Source organism: Pelophylax lessonae (genome assembly GCF_965119305.1).
Source record: "Pelophylax lessonae genome assembly, chromosome: 11".
NCBI classification, from domain to species: Eukaryota; Metazoa; Chordata; class Amphibia; order Anura; family Ranidae; genus Pelophylax; species Pelophylax lessonae.
The window spans coordinates 235,831,265-235,854,645 of record NC_138778.1 but is presented as its reverse complement, the minus strand read 5'-3'; the positions used below and the strand labels follow the sequence as shown (position 1 = coordinate 235,854,645).

General features: G+C 46.9%; 1 protein-coding gene across 1 annotated transcript in view; it reads left to right on the top strand.

Annotated features, from left to right (window-relative positions):
- LOC309567517 (uncharacterized protein) overlaps positions 1–5,325 on the top strand; it is a gene marked incomplete at its 5' end in the record, with an annotated part of 72,535 nt that extends 67,210 nt beyond the window's left edge. Inside the window, one exon of the mRNA XM_082272901.1 lies at positions 550–5,325. Within this exon, the coding sequence (XP_082129027.1) occupies positions 550–5,282 (4,733 nt within the window). The 3' untranslated portion in view covers positions 5,283–5,325. The remainder of the gene's footprint in view (positions 1–549) is intronic.
- Between the last annotated feature and the right edge of the window lie 18,056 nt (positions 5,326–23,381).

Here is a 23,381-nt window from a genome sequence, read left to right as displayed (position 1 = left end):
GGAACACTTACTAAAAAAAAAAAATAGTCTTACAAAAAAGGTTCCCAAAAACAAACAGCTAAGACTGAAGTCCCAGCAGGGAACTAGGCCCTACTCCTAAACTAGGCAGAAACAAACTGAGGGTTATAGTAGAGTGTGTGGGTGTATGACTGCAGGGACTGCCCCATAGGCGTGGTAAAGTTTTTCCCTGCCTAGTGTCCTATTCCTGTAGGGGGCAGCATAACCCAATGGTCAAGAAGATTTGGAGCTGCGTCTGTCAATGAACAATAGAGAAAAATATCTTTCATAATAATTTAATCTTGAAACAGGCAATATAGTCTGTTTCCATGATCAATGCAAAGTCCATCAGGTTCTGATGCAGCTTAGTCTGAGAAAAACACCAACAGTATATAATATTATGTGAGACAGATCAATATTTTTTCAACTTAAAATGTTCACACTGGCAGATGTCCAATGCAAGAAGAAAGCAGGGGGAGGGGGTATATAAATAAACCTGTCATGGCGGGTTCAAACCTTTACTGAAGATTGTGTCTTTTGCTTTCTTCTTAGATTACATGACTGTATCTGTGGATGACTGGACGGAGGACCATGTTCGATCATGGCTGCACTCCATACGCATAAAGACCGCATATATTGATAAGCTATTTGATGAAGAAGTAACTGGACCAGTTCTAAAAGAAATCAAAGATGACTTTCTTAAAACGATTGGAATGAAGCAAGGGCAGATTCAGCTGCTAATCCAAAAGAGAAATGAGCTATTAAGAGATCAAGAACTAAGCAAACATGACTCGGGAGCTGGAAATATATCATCCAGTTTACCACCTATGAATATTCCCAGCAAGGTAAGAGATTCAGATGATGTTCAGCACTCAACTAAAACAAAAGTTGAAGCTGCTTCCACAGAAGTTCAAATTGCCATCCAACCAGAAGCAGTGCAATCTTCTACTGATGGCGAACTTGCACAACCTATGCAATCCTTATCACTGGGGAACCAGCCACTGGCTGAGAATCCACCAAAACCATCCAAAGTGGACAAGATGAAATGCATACAACTTACAGAATCTATAACCACAGCTATTTTTCGACCGTTTGATAAACAAGTTGAGAGTTTCAAATACCTTAAAAACCAAGTTCTTCCCCCAGAAACAGGAGTCGATGATCTCATTACCCCTTGTCATGAATACAAGTCACTTGTTCATGCAGCAAAGTTAGATCGAGTCAGACTACAGGCAAAATTTGCCTTCGAAGTTATCCGATTTGCTTGTGCCTGCATGAACATGCGTACAAATGGCACGATACATTTCGGTGTGACGGACAGTGTAGAAGACAAGACTTACAAACATGGACAAATAGTTGGCATTCCTGTAAATGACGCTGACTGGTACATTGATGCATTGGATTGTATCGAGAAGTGTTTTCCTAAAATAACAAGTGATGCAGCAAGATATTGCATTCGCCCCCCAAAATTTATTGAGGTTGTTGACAGGGATTCAAATGAACAGAAATTTGTAGTGGAAGTTGACATTGTGCCTGAAGTAAAGACTGTAAAAGGAAAAGTGTTTGAGGTGACTTTGCCAAAATTTAATGAAAAATCAAATAAAATAATTCAGGAAAAGAAAGCAATGTACCAAAGGATTGGTGCCAAGTCCGAACCTGTGGCAGAAGATGATAAGGTCACATTTATTCAAGGACTCAAAGATATTGATGAAATAAGGGAAAGGGCAGAACTGAATGTTAGCTGTGACACATTGGTAACTGAAGATTTAGGGAGAAAACTATCAGTTCTGTTGACTGATGGGAAAAAATACATAAACAACTCTCTTAGATACATACTGGTCACCAATGAATGCAGTGAGGCTCTCCTGCCTCACATCACATTTCTGACACGTTTAAACATTTTGTGTGTTTTTGACTTTGACCCAAATTCTGACATCAATGGATTATGTGCTAAATATAAAGAGCACCACGCAGTAAACATCCATTCCTTAAAGAGCTATTCTAATGAAAGTGGGGTGAGCACAAGTGACCTCAAGAAAAAGCTCTCCCTCTTCAATCAAACCAGCTGGATATTTTGTAATGGAAGAAGCAACTACAGGGGGGAAGATGAAGCCTGTGATGAAAACACTTGGATTACAACAAAGAGGAAACTTCTAAAAAAAGCTGTTTCTTTTTTATGTGATGAAATTCTTCCAAAGGGATACTTTATTGTCATCTTCTTGTTGTTCTCCCCTGTAGAAAAGCCCATTGTAAATACTTTTCATGAATTCTACACAGAATTAAATGGGATGGAGTACTTACTATGCATTTCAGAAAGCAAAGACAATTACAAGATGTGGGCCAGCCAGGCACAGGCTTCCTGTAAAATGGAGACCCTAGAACAGAGAAGCATTGTGGGCATGAAGCTAAGCCATGTTGATGCAACAGTCCAGAGCCTTCTACCTTCATCATCGTCCCCGAGACAGTTATGTGTTTCCACAAAGGGAGTGTGTATCCTTGCCAGACCAGATGAAGAGAAGATGCATTCGCTGGAAGTGCTGTGTGAAAACCAATGTGACAACACGGGGCTACAGACCCTGGCCAAGGAGGAAATTGAGGAGATCGAGACTACCTTCTATCGAGGAGGAAAAGTCTGCTGGAAACACTTTTGGCTTGCAGAAAAGAATCTCTGTGAAAACCTTATTGAAAGAGAGGCCTGTAAGGAAGTTGAAACCATATTAAATGGTATTGAGAATCGTGTCAGACTTCCTGTTGCCCGGATAAAAATTGTTCACCAACCAGGCAGTGGTGGCAGCACAGTTGCTCGGCAAATTCTTTGGAAAAAACGAAAAGAATTGCGATGCGCTGTAGTAAAGTCATCATTTCGTGTAATGACAGTATGTGAACATGCTGTAAATTTAAGACAATATGATGAAAAGGACATGAACCAATGTCTCCCTGTCCTCCTACTCATTGAAGACTGTGACGATGAGTACATTGATGACTTGAGGGATGAAGTAATGAAAGCAATGGTGTCCAGGAAAATTGTCCCTCTAAAACCATGCTTTATTCTACTCAGCTGTAAAAGATCGAATGCCCCTGAAAATCTCTTAAGGTTTTCAATGCATGAGACAGTCATCATCACCCACACACTAAGCGAAGAAGAAAAGACGAAATTCATTAGGAAAGTTGAAAAGCTTCAGAAGCAATTCTCACCAGAATCCATCATCATATTTATTTTAATGAGCCAAGAATTTGTTAAAGAATATGTGGAAAACTTTGTACATAACGTCATGCTTAATGCTGACCACTCCTCAAATGTGACACGGCTAATGCGTTATGTAGCTCTTCTAAATTGCTACATTCAAAATTCCTACATATCCATATCACACTGCGAGGCCTTCCTTGGCCTTGAACCGCATACCTCAGAGTCAAGCTCTTTGAGGCAATACAACTTCAACAAATGCCTAAATGAACAAGCAAGGCTAATATTCATTGAACGGGTGGATCCCGTTACTTCTATTAACTGCATTCATATCATACATTCTCGGGTTGCGGAGGAAGTCTTAAAACAGCTTCCTGAATATCCACAAAGTCAAATAGCCACAGACCTCCTTCAGGAAAATGTCCTGTTCCAGCATAGATTTGGCAGAGATGAATTTTTTGGATTCGTTAGGGACTTGCTTTTCCGGCGACGTAAAATAAGTAGGGGTGATGGTGTGGACTCGTATTTGTCCCCTCTTATTGAACATGTTTGTGATGTTGAAAAACAACAAGAGAAAGCTGTTAAACGTCTAGAAGCAGCCTATGATCGATTTGACAAACATCCCTTCCTAGCACAGCAGCTTGCAAGGTTGCATTACAAGTATGAGAAATATGAAGAGGCCAAACATTGGGCTGAAATCGCTAAATCTCAGCTGCCAAAAGATTCATTTATTTTGGACACAGAAGGCCAAGTATATAAAAGGTGGTTTTTTTCTTTATTGGATAAGAGGAATAATGATGAAACTCTAGATAATGCCGAACCTCTAGATAAAGTGGCAGAGTACCTTGAACGTGCAATAAAAGCTATGCAGTGTTTTCGTTCAGCACAAAAAGCCGCAAAAGCAGAAATGGACACGATGAACAATGCTGGATATGTTGGAGAGGTTGAAGTCGGATGCCGGTTGCTGCATCTGTTATCCACACTTGAAATTTTTCCACAAAACAAAAATGGTGAAAGCTACGAACTTGTACAGTACCTCTTGACGGATTATATTCCAGAGACCATTAAGAAACCATGGTCCAAGTTTCACAGCCATTTAAAAGGCCTGCACAAAAACATCTACAATGCTTTAGACTGGGTAGCTGAAGAACTGAATTACTTTCAGACTGATAAACTGAATGAAGGGGAAGATAACAGTGAAGTGGAAGACAGGGTATACACCCATCGAAAATGGCTGATGAGAAAAATAGAAGCATTTGCCAAGTTTTTTAGCTACCACCTATCAATTGATACCGATACAGAGAATGCAATCAACAAACTAATTCAAAAGATGAACATTTACAGACTAGGAGGTGGAAGCACTACAACAATCCTTTCCATACTATCCGATTACAAGGATAATAGGTCAAAAGGTAGACTATCCGATATTGTAGATCTGTACAAGAAATGCATAGAAAATGAAATACTGGATGATGGTGACTTAATCAACTACATCATGAGTCATATAGCTTTGGGCTGTGTAGACCTAAATTCTCCTAAACTTCTCTCTTTTCCGGAGTTAAGACAACTGAGCAAGAAATTCCAAACACAGAGGAAATCTTTTCCGCCAAGTGCCTACTTGCTGCTGTTGCTGCTCTACTGGCCTGATGAGATAATGGATAGAGAACCAGATGAAAAAAAGGATGCTATACTAAACTATGCTATTCAGACTGCCCGGAGACTACATGGAATCAGGATAAAAAATGTCTCAGTTCGGAAGAAAAGAAGCAATGTACTATTTTTCCTAGGACAAGGCTTTGGTCTTCAGAAATTTCTGCACCGTAGCACTGTAGAAAAACACATGGAAGGACCGGTAAATGAATGGAGATTAAAGTGGGATGATGGAGAGGTAGGAAAGTTAGAAAGAGTACAGAGACTGCTTAAAACTGTGCCGGGATTTACTGAAAATGGGAAGATTTACACAGAAGGACACTGCAGAAAACAAAGATTTGAAATTATTCCCATAAACAACTCTTCAGTGCCGTACGGGAATGAGAATGTAACCTTCTACCTTGGATTTACATATGCAGGGTTTGTGGCATACAATGTAAAAGTGCAGTAGCATAACTTGAGTATGAGCTTCTATACGATTTTCCTGTATGCAGGACTTCTCAAATTAACCTTTGTTATTAATATGTTAGGGTGTTCTCATGTTATTTGTAGCTGTACAATAAACTATACTAATCTCAAAAGAAAAACGGAGGATATCATTGTTGACCATCTATAACAGGGGTCTTCAAACTATGGCCCTCCAGTTGTTTAGGAACTACAATTCCCATCATGCCTTGTCATGTCTGTGAATGTCAGAGTTTTACAATGCCTCATGGGATGTGTAGTTCCGCAACAGCTGGAGGGCCGTAGTTTGAGGATCCCTGATCTATAATCACCCATTGGCTTCAAGACTTTCTAAACCACCTACCTGGAAATGTGCAGATTAGAAGACTATAATCAGAGACCCTTATGTACATACTTGTTCCAAGGCAGTAACTAACAAGTGTCAGCGTGACAGCCAGGTATCTGACATTCTCACGAGGATAGGTAACAGCCGCTCCTATGTTTTTCTTGGTAGACAGACAGTTGCCCGTTTCTTGATGAAACCATTTTGAGACAATATTCCCATTATAATATTATTGTAATAAACCTTCTGCTGTTATTTCCACTAGTAATGACTCTGAAGTCTGCTTGTATTTTATAGTCTCATCTACTAAGTCTTGGTTGAGAATAAGCATTTTCATCAAAGGTGAAAGAGCAGGGGCACTCAGTAATTGTTTTACCCTCTTCACCCCGCACCTGCACACCCCCCATGGACCAGAGCAATTTTTATTTTGCATAATTTAGTCAGCAAGGGTAATTCTGTCAAAATGCCTGGACTGCTTCTAGAAAAAAAAAGTCCAGGTGTCCCAGAGTGAGTTGAGAGGCCTTTCCAGTTGATCTGGGGAGTACGGACAGGTCTGAACGCTACTGTAGCTGATCCTCAGGATTCATCACTATTGGGAGTAGCAGCAGGTTGCTTCCTCAATCTCCTTCTGTTTCCAAGAGTGGTTCCTGGCATAGGGGGAGGTGAGGTTGTAGACAAGGTGCCATTGGGAACCTGAATAGGTTCCATCTCTGAACTCGATAGCAGGCAAATCTGAAGGATGTTTTTAATGAGAAAGTATGGTTGCCCTTTCGTATGATAAGCTGAAAAGGGTTGTCCCCATTTACAGGACAGTCCTCGGGATACAAATCCATCTAGTAGAGGCTTTAGGGCCCGCCCCATTTGCAGAGTACTTTTGGAAACATTTGGGCACCATCAACATCAATGGGGCCCTTGCGCCAAGCTCACTGCAGAATGTTCTCCTTAAAGGAGTGTAGACAACACAACACATCTCAAGGTCAGTCAGGGTCAGGGAATTTGGAACCAAGAGCTCTGTGGACCCTGTCAATGGTTATGTCTGTCTGATGTGGCCAATCTACATAGCTATTACAAATTGAAGTGAGCATAGTGTGGAGGTCAGCCTGGGAAATCGCCTCTGGAATGCCTTTGAGCCTTATGTTTTGACAACGGCTACAATTTTCCAGGTCGTCAATTAGGAGATGTAGTTGTACCACCTGGGAGCTAAGGTCTTCCTGCGTGCTCTTGACTACTACTTTTTTTCAGATAAGTAGTGTCCTCTATGGAAACAGTCAGCTTATTATTGACAGTTAGCATTTCTTGATTCAGTAAAAGCAGCTCACGTTGGATAGCTGTTTCTGTTCTGCTTACCGCTAGCTCAGCCAGCTTTAGTAGGCATGGTATGAAGAAATAACCACAGTACTTTTCCCCATGGGGTTGCTGAGGCTAACCAACTAGTATTTGGTACAGCCAGTGGAATTGAACTTACTCTGGGTCTCAAGCAGTTAGGGAGGAAGCAGTTAGGGAGGAGATGAGATGTTCCTATGTGTCTCCTGTGGCAATGCTGGTTGGAGGAGAGCTGACACTGCTGTGTTCCTCAGGTGCAGGACCCTGCGCATTCTTCCCATAGCTGGTGTTTGGAGACAGTGTAAGGGAGCGTAGGTGGTAAGTGGACAAGTCGCTGAGTGGTGAGAATGTTATGATTGTCAGCTTCTCTCCCTGGCTCCAGCAGTGACGAGGGTTGTACCTGTGTGGCAGGGAGCCCAGGAGTCTCGGGTCCCATTGCCAGTACCATCTTGGCAACTCCTGGTTTGAAGGCTTCCGGCAGAGTCTGCTTCAGGTATCTATCAATGGCGGCTGCAGATTGGGGTAGTAGCTACTTCTTTACCTTCTTAGCAGGGGAGCGAAAGGGCCGGTAAAAGATCGCTGTATGACTGTAAATTGGTCGATGGCCCGGGGGCTCAGCAAACACCATGCCAAGACCACCCCAGAGCAAATTTCATACTTCTGCTATGGACCTCTTTATTTAACAACAAGTTTATCAATACCTAATTACATTACATTGTTTCCTTAAGGACCTTCTTTTCATGATATTATTCTGTAAAAAGGATTTTTTATGCAATCCTTAAATAAAAAAAAAACAGAAAAACTAAAAACAGCACAAAACCAATGTTTAAAAGAAAAAAAAATCTTTTTTTTTTTTTTTTACGTCTATTGCCATATTAACATTGGACAGGTCTTGATACAAATAAATTATTACACGTTTAAGCTAGTGAGAAATCGGTCGTTATCTTACAATATGTAATGAACAATATACCTTATGAAGGCTTCCAAAAGGAGACAGAAACCAAACAAACAGAATACCAGTGTTATCATATTTACATATAGCACTTGCTTTATATCTGAAACTACACTCCCCGGCCACTTTATTAGGTTCACCTTGTTAGTAGCGGGTTGGACCCCCTTTTACCTTCATTCTTGGTGGCATAGATATAACAAGGTGTTGGAAACATTCCTCAGAAATTTTGCTCCATAGTGACATGATATCATCACGCAGTTGCTGCAGATTTGTCGGTTGCACATCCATGATGCCAATCTCCCGTTCCATCACATCGCAAAGGTGCTCTATTGGATGAGATGTGGTGAGTGTGGAGGCCCACCTTGATTCCAAGATTCAGAAAACAGGCTTTAAAACCTTTCACATTAGTATAAAGACCCCAAAACACATAAATAACAAACATGTCACCCAAGGTGCGGGGTTTAAATACTATCCGATGCTCACCAGAGCTCCTGATAGTGGGGATGGGTTTTGCTGCAGGTTAGTACCAGGTGGCGACTTCAGAATCGCCCCACCATGAGGGGAGCAAGTCGGGGTCCAGTAGCAGATATAGCAGGAAGAGATCAAGCAGAAGCGTAGTCAACAAACAAGCCAAAGGTCGATAACAAGTGGTTGCAGGTTAGAAGCAAGCAGAAGTGTACTCGAGAAACAAGCCAAAGGTCGGTAAAGTGTGGTAACGAAGATACGGAGGGCAGGAGGAGTGACAAGAACGAGCTCCATTGGCTGAAGAAAGCACAATAATCTGGCAAACAGTTCCAGGTTTACCAGAAACCAGGTACAAACCAAGGTTGTCCAAGGAATCGGAAAGGGATCGCCGCAGCTTAGGTGGCCCAGCAAGGAGAGCTACAGGCAGATATCGGAGGTTCAGACCTGACACTGTCAAATATCTTCTGGTCCTGCCCAAATATGTGGAGTTACTGGAACCAGATCAAGACCATCACTTTTCAACTGACATCCAAATAGATTTCAACACAGGAACATTCCTTGTACACCTGACACCCCTGTCCATAAAACATTATAAACTAAAGAAGAACTTTAGTCAGAAAATTAAGTCCTGAAAGATCACTTCAGGCTGGCCCTTTTTGCAGGTATAGATATGTAAAACATTAAAGTGGTTCTAAGCCCCGGTTCACACTTGTGCGTGTGCGGGGTTCGCATGTAATGTCGGAGCGCACTGCTCCGACATTACATGCGATCGGCTGTGCGGTGCGAGTTTAGCCACACAGTTTGTATGGCTAAATTCGCACCGCAGCAAACACGCACAGGACCCTTTTTGGCAGCCGCATCAGGATCGGATCGCACAGCGGTTCACACTTGTGCGATCCGATCCTGTGCGAACTGCACGATTGCACTGCGATATGCGATCAAACTGGGGGTGTCATTAAGATTACATTGACACCCCCAGCGTATCGCATATGGCAGTGTGAACTGCCGGGGGTGCGTGTGCGATGCGGGAACAGGCTGCGGATTCGCAGCCTTCCCGCATCGCATAAATGTGAACCGGACCCGAAGGTTAAAGTTTTTTTTAACCTTGCCGCATCCTATGCATCAAGGTAAAACCCTTCAGTATGCAGCTCCCCTTCCCCCCGTACTTACCCGAGCCCGATCGCAATCCAGTTATGTGCAAGAGAGTGGCTGCTCTCCCAGGTCTCTCTTACCTCATTGACTCCCACAGCAGGGGGAGCGGTCTGCAACAGTAGATAATCGCTGCGTGAGTGGTTACATGCAACCGTCACAAATACATACTCCCGGTGCTTTCAATGGGGCTTCCCACCCTCAGATAACTGCAGAGGTTCAGGATCTTACTGCAGCTCCTATTTTCCTAGGTTGGAGAACAGATTGGCAGATGCTTTGATTTGCAACTTTTCAGATAGAAATGATAGGGCTCTGAATCGTTGATATCTTCAAGTTATGAAGAAGAAGTTGATTTGTCCCCAGGCCCTCGCTCAGAATGCCATGTCGGTGGCTTGGAACTATCTGCCTGTTTAGGTTTTTCCCTCCTATACCTGATTATAATGGTACTTTTGAAAATACTCCAGGAATCAAGTCTGACCATAGTGATCCTTCTGAACTGGCTGAGAAGACAATGGTACACTTACGTCCTCTTGTCACACATAGGAGTGCTGCTGCCACAACCTCGCCCATGCCAAAGAAAGCTTCTGATTCAGAGTCAATAGTTACATCCCGATCCAGCTATACTACATTTGATGGCTTGACTTTTGAAAGACAAATATTACAGGCCATAGGACTATCATCCAGAGGTAATTTCATCCTTGACCTAAGCCAGGAAGACATGCCATTGAGTCTGGGAGAAGTTTAGGTCCATTTCTGAAGAAAAAGTCAAATTTCCTTTACAGCCAACAGTTTGCTATAGTGGACTTTCTCCAGGCTGCCCTATACACAGGACTCAATTCTAAGAGGTTTATATTTCAGGATTAAAAAGAAGTTACATAGTTTTTGAGGTTGAATAAAGACAATAGTACATCCAGTTCCCCCTGTGTAGGTGTGTGTGGCTGTAATCATCTCACATAGCCCTGAATGTTCTGTTCCTTGAGATGTAAGTCTAAGAGTCTTTTGAAAGCCACCATACTACCCGCAGAAACCACCTCTTGTGGTAGAGAGTTCCACAATCCTGTAGCCCTAACAGTAAAGAACCCCCCACGTTGCCTGAGGTTAAAAAGCTTCTCCTCTAATCGCATTGTATGCCCCCGAGTCCTCATGCAATCCCTTCGACTGAATAGCTTTTTTTCTAAGCTGAGATCCCCATTGAGATATTTATAAATTGCTATCATGTCCCCCCTCATGCGTCTCTTCTCCAGGGATAATAAATTAAACGATTGCAGACGCTCTTCATAATTAAGGTCCTCCAATCCCCTAATTAGTTTAGTTGCCATTCTCTGGACTCTCTCCAGCTCCAACACATCCCTCCTGAGGACTGGTGACCAGAACTGGACAGAATACTCCAGATGAGGTCGGACCAGAGTTTTATAAAGTGGAAGGATTATAGTCTTATCTCTGGAATACATCCCTTTCTTTATGCATGCTAATATTCTGCCGGCTTTTGCTTGCTTGTTTATAAACGTCAACCAACATTGAAACTAAAGCCTCCAAGAAGATAATATCCAGCATGGGAAATCTATATAGAAAATGTGCTGTGCTACTCCCTATAATGGTATTTCTCACCAGTGTAACCACCACAAAATATATATTTATACACTATATTACCAAAAGTATTGGGACGCCGGCCTTTACACACGCATGAACTTTAATGGCATCCCAGTCTTAGTCCGTAGGGTTCAATATTGAGTTGGCTCCGCCCTTTGCAGCTATAACAGCTTCAACTCTTCTAGGAAGGCCGTCCACAAGCTCCAGGCCCCTTCTGTGTCCGGCAGTATTAGTAGTGACCCTGGAGGGGACGGGGCTCAGTCTGGATGAAGGGAAATCGCATTGAATGACCCTGGAAGAGGGTGGCCTGGCAGCGGGGGATGGTCAGCAGGTGTAGGAGGGGACAGTCTCACCATAAGAAGAGAAAGCGGCCATTCAGCCTGACCGATGAATGAGGCCTAATGCACATGGGACATTATAAAAACACCAGAAGCTTTGTAGTGCGTTTTTCAGCTTTTTTGCATTGGCGTTTTTCAGTGTTTTTAGCTAAAATTCACCTCTCTGCTATTTTAGTAACTCCCACTTTCCCACAATGCAATGCTTGCCAGAATTGCATCGCATGGGTGTTCACGCTCATGCGATAAGATTTTCGGTGCGGGGAAAAAAGGGTCCTACAACATTTTGGTGCAAATGTGGACCCTTTTTTCCCTGCATCAAAATCGCATCACACCCATGCAATGCGATTCTGCAAGCTCACTGCATTTGGCAATCTGTCTCGGGGTGTCGTTCATGAAACATGAAGCCCCCGTTCACATCGGGCTGATTTGACATGTCAAATCGCATGCCAAATCAGAGCCTATTGCCGGCAATGTCACTGTCCGAATTGGTGCGACCCTGACTTTGCGGCGTCGCACCGATTCCCAAAACTAGTTTCTGCACTACTTTTGGCAACTTCAATAGATATCTGTGCATGAACCCGTACAGATGTCTGTCAAATCACCCCCCAAAGTCGCACTGACATGCAAGTTTGAAATCGTGTGCATGTCAGCTGAATGATTCCACCCCCGCCCTCAGTGTGAACCGATTCTGTTGCCGGCAATAGGCTCCGATTTGACATGCGGTTCAACATGACAAATCGCATGCCAAATCAGCACAATGTAAGCGGGGCTTCATGTTCCATGAACGATACCCCGAAATAGATTGCAAAATGCAGTGCGCTTACCAGAATCACATGGCATGGATGTTCACACTCATGCCATGCGATTAGGTGTGGAGAAAAAAAGGGTCCAACAACAATTTGGTGCAAATGTGATGCAATTTGAGCCATACAAAATATATGTCTCAAATCTCATCGCACAGACATCACATGTGATGTGCACAGGAATGCGGTGCGTTTTTGGTGCAAATCACATGCGGTGTTCAGCATGCGCCAGTGTGACCCGAGGCTATGTTCCATCAACGACACCTCCAAACAATACCCAGGCTTAAAAAAAAGCAGTTAGCAGTGTTTTTTGGAATTTATTGACGTTTTAGAGTGGTTTTCCAGCCAGAAAACCCCACTGCCAAAAACTGCTGATAATAGCCTGTGTGTGCATGGAGATATAGGAGAACATGCCGGGGAGACATAGGAGAACATGCCGGGGAGACATAGGAGAACATGCCGGGGAGACATAGGAGAACATGCCGGGCAGACATAGGAGAACATGCCGGGCAGACATAGGAGAACATGCTGGGGAGACATAGGAGAACATGCCGGGGAGACATAGGAGAACATGCCGGGCAGACATAGGAGAACATGCCGGGCAGACATAGGAGAACATGCTGGGGAGACATAGGAGAACATGCCGGGGAGACATAGGAGAACATGCCGGGGAGACATAGGAGAACATGCCAGGGAGACATAGGAGAACATGCGGGGAGACATAGGAGAACGTGCCGGGGAGACATAGGAGAACATGCCGGGGAGACATAGGAGAACATGCCAGGGAGACATAGGAGAACATGCCGGGGAGACATAGGAGAACATGCCGGGGAGACATAGGAGAACAGGCAGGGGAGACATAGGAGAACATGCTGGTGAGACACAGGAGAACATGCTGGGGAGACATAGGAGAACGTGCCGAGGAGACATAGGAGAACATGCCGGGGAGACATAGGAGAACATGCCAGAGGAGACACAGGAGAACATGCCGAGGGAGACACAGGAGAACATGCCGGGGAGACATAGGAGAACATGCCGGGGAGACACAGGAGAACATGCCGTGGAGACAGAGGAGAACATGCTAGGCAGACATAGGAGAACATTCTGGGGAGACATAGGAGAACAGGCAGGGGAGACATAGAACATGCCGGGGAGACATAGGAGAACATGCCGGGGAGACATAGGAGAACATGCCGGGGAGACATAGGAGAACATGCCGGGGAGACATAGGAGAACGTGCCGGGGAGACATAGGAGAACGTGCCGGGGAGACATAGGAGAACGTGCGGGGGAGACATAGGAGAACGTGCGGGGGAGACATAGGAGAACATGCGGGGGAGACACAGGAGAACATGCCGGGGGAGACACAGGAGAACATGCCGGGGAGACATAGGAGAACATGCTGGAGAGACATAGGAGAACATGCTGGGGAGACATAGGAGAACATGCTGGGGAGACATAGGAGAACATGCCGGGGAGACATAGGAGAACATGCCGGGGAGACATAGGAGAACATGCCGGGGAGACATAGGAGAACATGCGGGGAGACATAGGAGAACGTGCCGGGGAGACATAGGAGAACATGCGGGGGAGACACAGGAGAACATGCCGGGGGAGACACAGGAGAACATCTGGGAGTCTTGGTTGATGATAGATTAGGAAACAGCATGCAATGTCAAGCGGCAGCTGCCAAAGCCAGCAGAACATTAGCATGCATAAAGAAAGGGATGTATTCCAGAGATAAGACGATAATCCTTCCACTTTATAAAACTCTGGTCCGACCGCATCTGGAGTATTCCGTCCAGTTCTGGTCGCCAGTCCTCAGGAGGGATGTGTTGGAGCTGGAGAGAGTCCAGAGAAGGGCAACTAAACTAATTAGGGGATTGGAGGACCTTGACTATGAAGAGCGTCTACAATCGCTCGATTTATTCTCCCTGGAGTAGAGACGTCTGAGGGGGGACATGATAGCAATTTATAAATATCTTAATGGGGATCCCAGCTTAGAAAAAAAGCTGTTCATTCGAAGGGATTGCATGAGGACTCGGGGGCATACAATGCGATTAGAGGAGAAGCGTTTTAACCTCAGGCAACGCGGGGGGTTCTTTACTGTTAGGGCAACAAGATTGTGGAATTCTCTACCACAAGAGGTGGTTTCTGCGGGAAGTATGGTGGCTTTCAAAAGACTCTTAGACTTACATCTCAAGGATCAGAACATTCAGGGGTATGTGAGATGATTACAGCCACACACACCTACACAGGGGGAACTGGATGGACTATTGTCTTTATTCAACCTCACCTACTATGTAACTATGTAACTATGTAACTATGTAACATGCCGGGGAGACACAGGAGAACATGCTGGGGAGACAGAGGAGAACATGCTAGGCAGACATAGGAGAACATTCTGGGGAGACATAGGAGAACACGCCGGGGAGACACAGGAGAACATGCCGTGGAGACAGAGGAGAACATGCTAGGCAGACATAGGAGAACATTCTGGGGAGACATAGGAGAACATGCCGGGGAGACATAGGAGAACATGCCGGGGAGACATAGGAGAACATGCCGGGTAGACATAGGAGAACATGCCGGGGAGACATAGGAGAACATGCCGGGGAGACATAGGAGAACATGCCGAGGAGAGATAGGAGAACATGCTGGGGAGACATGGGAGAACATGCCGAGGAGAGATAGGAGAACATGCTGGGGAGACATAGGAGAACATGCCGGGTAGACATAGGAGAACATGCCAGGGAGACACAGGAGAACATGCCGTGGAGACAGAGGAGAAGATGCTAGGCAGACATAGGAGAACATGCTGGGGAGACATAGGAGAACATGCGCTTTGTAGCCAATCCTAAGGGAGCTACTTAACTTCCCTTTTAGAGTCACGCCCACAGTGATGTCATGCTTCCAGCAGTCAAGGGTCCCTTTCTCTAAAGGAGGGTCAAGGGGCCTTCATTGGTGTAAAGCAGCTTTCTGATAGTGACAGCGATGGGGCGCGCTCACACAATGTTTTCTGGCACAGCCACATGTACACTTCAGCACTTATTGAAGTTTGCTGAGCCTGCTAGCAGAGCGTAAAAAATGACAATTTAGTTAGTGCCTGAACATGGCAGGATCACCAAGGATTGTCTTACCCTCTTCACGCCCGCGCTATAGCCGAAAGACAGCTACAGGGTGGGTCCAAATTGCCGGGAGGGCGTCCATGTGTGTCCTCCTGAGCATGCGCTATCTGACAGACATGGGAGTAAGTCACACATGTGTAAGTCACAAGCAAGTCTCAAGTCTTAACCTTCAAGTCTCAAGGAAGTCCCAAGTTACTGTGGCGAAAAGCAAGCAAGTCAAGTCGAGTCCCTGCTATAAGTCAAGCAAGTCAAGTCATTTATTTTGCTCAAGTCACAAATAAAGTCAAAATACTGATCTACCCCAATTTTCACCTTTAAATCAGCTGAAAGTCAGTGGTCAGGTAAGGTTTTGTTTTATTTTCAACATTAACAAAACTGCTTAGTGCTTTTTTCTTGCCATATTAAAGAAACACTTTGAATGCCCAAACAGCTCAAAATCCTTCATCCGGTCATCAACACCACAGCCACTAAAAACATATTAGGTATTTCCATGTTTAAACAGCCAGTGTCCTAAAAATCAGAACACACTGAGGTGTTTTAGGTGACTGTGGTGTCAGAAACATAACAGGCACATTCATTTTGCTTTAACACTTCTTGAGAAAATGCAAATATTTAATAACTTAAAAAAGTAAAGTCATTTCGAGTCATACGTCTCAAGTCAAAGTCAAGTCTCAAGTCATGAATACCAAGTCAAAGTCAAGTCGAGTCTTTTATTAGTTTTAGTCAAGCAAGTCTCAAGTCCTCAAACTGGTGACTTAAGTCTGACTTAAGTCAAGTCATGTGACTCAAGTCCCCCACCTCTGCTATCTGCACATCCCCCTGCAGGCGGTGCGCTCTGTGATCAGCGAGTCCATGAGACTCGGGTTATCACATTTCAGAATTTGGGGCCCATCCCGCCCCCTTACTACCTGATCAGCTGTCAGCCAATGACAGCTGGGCATGTGATGTAAACAGAAGCCGGTAATCGGCTTTTTTTTCAGTGTGAGGGGAAAAAACAAAAAGGCGATTACGGGCTTGTGTAAACGAGACATCAGTCCCGCACATGGAGACCCACTGCCACCTCATCGATGCCCAACAGTGCCACCTACCAGTGCCCATCAATGCCACCTACCAGTGCCCACCTACCAGTGCCTACCACTGCCCACCTACCAGTGCCTACCACTGCCACCTATCAATGCCCACCACTGCCACCTATCAGTGCCCATCAGTGCTAGAAATCATCAGTGTCACCTATCAGTGCCACCTACCAGTGCCCATCAGTGTCACCTATCAGTGCTGCCTATAAGTGTCACCTATCAGTGCTGCCTAAAAGTGCCACCTACCAGTGCACATCAGTGCCACCTATCAGTGATCATCAGTGCCACCTATCGGTTTCCTTCAGTTCTGCCTATCAGTGCTGCCTATGGGTGCAGCCTCATCATTGCCTCTTGATCAGTGCCCGCCAGTGCTGCCTCATCAGTGCCACCTATTAGTGCAGCCTATCAGTGCAGCCAATCAGCGCAGCCTCATTAGCGCACATCAGGGAAGGAGAAAAATTACCTGTTTGCTAAATTTTATAACAAACTATAAAAATAGAATTTTTGTAAGAAAGTACTGTGACAGTCGCCGCCCACTCATACAATCTGCACGTCTGGGTATTGGCCTTCTCCACAGGAGTAAGCTAGGCAGAAGATTTTGTTAGAATATTCACAAAAACTTTGTATAGACACACCTACAGGGGGCTGTCCCTCTGGTCAATACCCCCAGCTAGCTTCATTCCCAATTCAGTTTGGTAGCAAGCAGTATAGAGATCCATGAACACCAAAAGAGGGGTGGGGGCGGCGACTGTCAGAGGACTCAGAGAAAAGAATTTTAAGGTAAGTTCTTACAAAAATTCTATTTTCTCTTACGTCCTCTGACAGTCGCCGCCCACTTATACAATCTGCACGTCTGGGACATCCCAGAGCAGCGTAGATGTGAGGGGTGGGAAAACGTAACCGTCAAGAATAGCAACGCAGCACCCAGGTGAGAGAAAAGAACCTTTTCTGAAACAGAAAGGTAAACACTGGGCAACAAGAAAGCTCAACAGGAGCGAAAACCCAGGAAAACAAAAAAGGGAAAACCACAACAGGAGGAGACAGGCCAAAACTACCCTGTCTCCCCTAAGGCACTGTTGCACTCACAACTTTGCGGCCAAAAGAGGCATCCGCTGATGCCAAAACATCAAGTTTGTAAAATTCTGTAAAGGTATGCACGGACGACCAGGTCCCCGCTTTGCACACCTGAGTCACAGACGCCTGATGGCGGAAGGCCCAAGATGCACTAATCGCTCTGGTAGAGTGCGCGGTGACAGGGAAAGGTGGATCTTTAATTGAATAAGCCTGCACAATCGTCTGCCTGATCCATTTAGAAATGGTTGCCGCAGACGCAGCCGTACCCTTCCGAGGTCCCTCAGGAAGGACGAAAAGACAATGCGACTTTCTGAAGGATTCAGTAGACGACAGGTAAACCCTGATCGCCCGGACCACATCCAAGGAATGCAAGGCAAACTCCTTAGGATGCTTATGCTTCGCACACAGCGAAGGTAAGACAATGTCCTCGTTGAGATGGAAGTCTGAAACCACCTTCGGAAGAAAGGACTGATGAGGTCGCAAGGCCACTTTATCCCTATGATAATGATGATGATTTGGGGAGCGGCAAGACAGTGCCGCCAACTCCAACACTCTGCGAGCAGATGTGATCACCACCAGAAAGGCAACTTTCCGTGACCGCACCGGCAGAGTAATCTCCCGGATGTTCTCAAAGGGAGGACATTGCAAAACGGACAGAACCAAATTCAGGTCCCAAGGGGTCAAGGGTGCCCTCCTAGGGGGAGCCAGATGACGCACCCCTTGAACGAAGGTGCGAATCAAGGAATTTGACGCCAAGGGGCGCTGAAAAAGAATGGCCAGCGCAGACAACTGGCCCTTAATAGTGGTCAGCGCAAGACGCTGCACTACACCAGTTTGCAGGAAAGCCAACACTCTCGTCACCGAAAAGGAGTGTGGATGGAACCCCTGCGACTCGCACCAGGCGAAATAAGCCTTCAAGGTACGATAATAAATCTTACCTGAGGAGGTCTTCCTGGCCTTGAGCAAGGTAGGAATGACCGCCGACGAGAGACCTCTGTCTCTCAAGATCTGGCTTTCAACAGCCACGCCGTCAAAGCCAGCGACTGTAAAGCAGGATGGAAGATCGGCACTTGAGACAGAAGATCGTCTCTTAGCGGGAGCCGCCAGGGAGGCTCGACAACCAGTTGCATGATGTCCACGTACCAAGACCGGCGCGGCCAGTCTGGGGCCACCAGAATCACCAACCTCGGTTCCGAGACCAACCTGCTAAGGAACCTGGACAACAACTGAATCGGGGGGAAAGGCATAAATCAGCCGAAACTGACTCCAAGGCACCACCAACGCGTCCAAGGCGTCCGCCAGAGGGTCGCGCGTTCGTGCCACGAACCTTCCCACCTTGTTGTTGAGACGTAGTCCGCCTGCCAGTTTTCCACACCTGGAATGTGAACTGCTGAAATCACCGGGACCTGCGTCTCGGCCCAGGACAGAATCTCGGCCACTTCCTTGGCCGCCCGGGCACTCCTGGTGCCCCCTTGGTGATTTATGTAAGCCCCCGCAGTTGCGTTGTCCGTCTGCACACGCACTGGGCAGCCCCGAAGACGATCCGACCAACGGAGCAAACAGAGCCTGATTGCCCGCAGTTCCAAGACATTTATCGGCAGGGAGGATTCCCCCTCCGACCAAGTGCCCTGGGCAGACAACTTGCCCAGAACTCCACCCCAGCCCGACAGGCTGGCGTCCATGGTGACCACAGTCCATAGCAACGGACAAAAAGACTTGCCTTCCGTCAGAGCCGGAGACTGGAGCCACCACAGGAGATCCGATCTGACTTGGGGGCTCAAGGAAATCCGACTTTCCAAAGAGTGAGGATTGTCTGTCCCACCGGACCAGAATCTCCGCTTGAAGAGATCTCGTGTGAAACTGTGCAAATGGGATCGCCTCGAAAGCCGACACCATCAAGCCCAGGGACCACATGCAGGTCCGAAGCGAGGAAAACTCGTTGTCCCTGAGGGCCCAGACCTCGTCCTGCAGGATCCGGAGCTTGTCCTCCGGAAGAAAAACCTTTGCATGGGCGGAGTGCAGAATCATCCCTAGGTAAGGCAGGCGAACCGAAGGGGACAAAGTCGACTTCTGAAAATTGATGGTCCACCCAAACTCCTGGAGCGTCTGAACCGTGATCGACAGATCGCGCAACAGAGTGGCACTGGAGCTCGACCTTAACAGGAGATCGTCCAGGTAACCGAGGATGGCAATCCCCCGTACCTGTAACAAGGCTAGAACAGGAGCCAACACTTTGGTAAAAACCCTTGGAGCTGAAGCGAGGCCGAAAGGTAACGCCACGAACTGATAGTGCTCCTCCGCTATTGCGAATCGGAGGTACCGCTGATGACCCTCGTAAATAGGGATGTGTAGATACGCATCCTTGAGGCCGATGGACGCCAGGAAATCCCCAGGACTCAGGGATGCCACCACCAACCGGAGGGACTCCATTCGGAACTTCTGAACCCGCACAAAGTGGTTTAGAAACTTTAAGTCCAGAATCGGACGCACCTTGCCCTCCTTTCTGGGCACTGTGAACAGATTCAAGTAAAAACCCCGAAACCTGTCCTGCTGTGGAACCGGGACAACCACCCCTTGGGCGAGGAGATCCTGAACCGCCCGATGGAGATCTCAAAAACGATCGGGGGTTAAATGAAGATTTGAGGGGAAGAATCTGTCTGCGGGGCGAGATCGAAACTCGATCTTGTACCCCGAACGAATGAGTTTTTGAACCCACCTGTCCTGAATCTTGGCCAGCCAAGGCTCGGGAAAACAGCGCAGATGTCCCCCCCCCCCTGAAACGGATGAGGGCGCCCCATTAGGCCGAGGCAGACTGAGCCGATGCGCCTGCGTGGACGGCTTTTGACTTGCCCGACCAAGGCCCGACCTTCTGGCCACTAGAGGCCTTGAAGGACTTACCTTTGTCTTGTGCCTTGAAGGCACGAAAGGTCCCCTGGTTAGGTTTAACGGAGGGACCCTGCTTGCCGCGGAATGATTTTCCCCTGGACACCTGGGGCAACAGAGTGCTCTTGCCCCCAGTGATCCCTTTGACCAGTTCATCCAGAGAGTCCCCAAAAAGACGACTCCCCGCATAAGGGATGTCAGACACTGTTTTCTTGGAAGACTGGTCGGCCGACCAGCTTTTTAACCAAACGATGCGACGAATCGCAACTGCGACTGCTGAAAGTCGTGCGACTAAAGGGGCCTTCTAAGGCCGCGTCACACAGGTATAAAACAGCCTGGCCCATTTGATCCACCATCTCCAGAGCAGCAGGAGAGGTGGAGTCAGCAATTAGAGTGCGCTTAAGCGCCTTGGTCCACTCCACAACAGCCACGAGTTTCAGCAAGGAACCCGCTACCAGATAGATGTGGCAGGAAAGGGTTTCCACCCGCCTATCCGCCGGGTCTTTAAACACCGGAGAATCCTCCGCGGGCATTAAAGTGGCCTTATTTAACCTGGACACAGTGTGGTCCACCTTAGGAGCCGCAGTCCAGCGAGAATCCACCGGATCCGGAAAGGGATAATGGTACTGAAATCTCTTTGGCACCACAAAATTATGTTTTATACGGTGCCATTGATCATTCACGGTTTCGTGAAACTCCTCGGGGCAAGGAAAAACCTGACCCGATTTTTGGGCTTTACGGGTTCCAGAGGAAGACCGCTTACCCGACAGGTGGGGCTCATCATCCAAATTTAAAGTGTCTTTTACAGAGCTAATAAGCGTGGACACCGCAGCGTGGCCCCATGCTGATCCTGAGGAGGAATCCTCCTCCTACACATCAGACTGAGAGGACTGAGACCCCTCAGGGGGTACGCTGTCCGTGGCAACCAAATCTGGCTCTGAATCAAAAGACTGAGAGGGCATAGGCCTTTTCTTAGAAGCCCGGTCAGACATCAACAAATCCACTTTTTTTTTTCAAATATGAAGTTTATTAAAATACAAAAAACAAAGAGGATAACAGCATGTCACACATAAAACAACCATAGTGCAAAAACTTCTCACAATACATAGCGGTGTGTCAGAGGAGGCAGTATCATGAGAAAAACAATTGCATAGTGGAAACCGTCGTAGGCCGGAAAAAAAGACTACAGAGGAGAACACATCTACAGTGCGTCCCACTACGGTGGGTCAATCAACTTAAACCACAGGTAACCTTCAATATAGTGAATAGTAAGGCATTTAGCAGTCAGCAAGGTATATGTCAACAGCACCGAATGGGGAGAAAACAAGCCCCCACAGATGGAAGACATTTGGTTTCACTTGATGAGTAGAGAAACTAAAATGAAAGGCAGGAAAGCCGAGCAGTATGGCGGCGAGAAGCCAGGGGAGGGCAGAGAAGGAGGGGAGCGAAGAAAGCTGCATGAAAGAGATCTAGAGAAAAGAGAGAACAAGGGGAGAAGGAAAAAGAGGGAAGTGGGGGGGGGGGGAACAGACATGGAGGGGGCGGGGGGACAGCAGGTGCCGCACCCGGACCGGTCCCCCAGGCAAGGACGACAATTCGGCGGGACCTCAAGGGCACATCAAAGCCTTTCCCCTATCAGAGATGAGAAACACATTCCAGTACCCCCAAGTCTTCTCATATCTTTCTCGCTTATGAAGCGCCGTAAGGGTCAGGTCCTCCATCTTGTTGATGTCTTCCAGTCTGCGCATACATTCCCCTATGGAGGGGGACCGTGTAGTCTTCCAATAAAGTGGAATGCATGACCTCGCCGCCGACAGTACATGGGGCACAATTGATTTTTTATATTTCCGCATGGGGATGCTGGTGAGTTGCAGGATGTAGAAAGCTGGGGTGTCAGGTATGGTATGGTCCGTGAGGTCCCGTAGGAGAGAGCCCACTGCCACCCAAAAGTCCCGTAATTTGGGGCAAGACCAGAAAATGTGCAGTAAAGTGCCGCATTCCTCCTGGCACCGCCAGCACAGGTTAGACGCACCCGGGAACATGGTACTCAGCAGAGACGGAACCCTATACCACCGCGTCAGCACTTTATAATTAGATTCCTGCAACTTCGTGCAGGTTGGGGGTCTTCAGAGCACTGGTATAAATATTAGCGCGTTGAGCCGACGAAAGCGTCAATTGGAGGTCTCGTTCCCATTTGGAAATATACGCAGGCGTGAAGTCTTCCGGAGGAGTAACCAGGATGGTGTACGTTTGCGATAAAGTGTGGGGAAGAGTCCCTTCACCAGAGCATAGAACTTCATATGGCGTAAGTTCCCGGCAGAAAAGGTCGGGCGAGGGTAGAGAGTGCAGGAAATGGCGCAGTTGAGCTGCCTGCCAGAAAGTCAGAGCATATGGACCAGAGGAGTCCGTTAGGCGAGTAATTGACGGCCAGCCGTCTGTCTGTAGAAAATGGGTGGCCGCGCCCCGATCCCGAGTCAAAAGAGAAAGGAATTGCTTTTCCACGATCCCTGGTTGAAAGGCTGGGTTACCCAGCACTGGGAATAAAGGGGAGGTAGGGGAGGACACCGACGGGTTGGAATGGAGGGAGGCCGTTACCGCTAAAGTAACCCCGATAGTCCGGTGAGATTTCAGGGATTGCGGGCAGGAATCCCGACACCACGGAGCGCCGCCAAGCGGAATCGGTGATTGGGCCTGCTCCAACTGTACCCACATTTTATTGTCCCCATGACGCCGCCAGTCTAGCAGACGGCTAAGATGGACTGCCTGGTAGTATTTAGTCACATCGGGAAGAGCAATGCCTCCGCATCGCTTGGGAAGGGACAGGAGGGAGCGAGCTATACGCGGTGAGCCGGAGCGCCAAATGTATTGCACGAACAAGGAGTGGAGCTGGCGAAAGAAAGGCGACGGCAGTCTTATTGGCAGGGCCTGAAGAAGGTATAGAACCTTGGGGAGAATTGACATCTTAACCAACACAGCGTCCGAA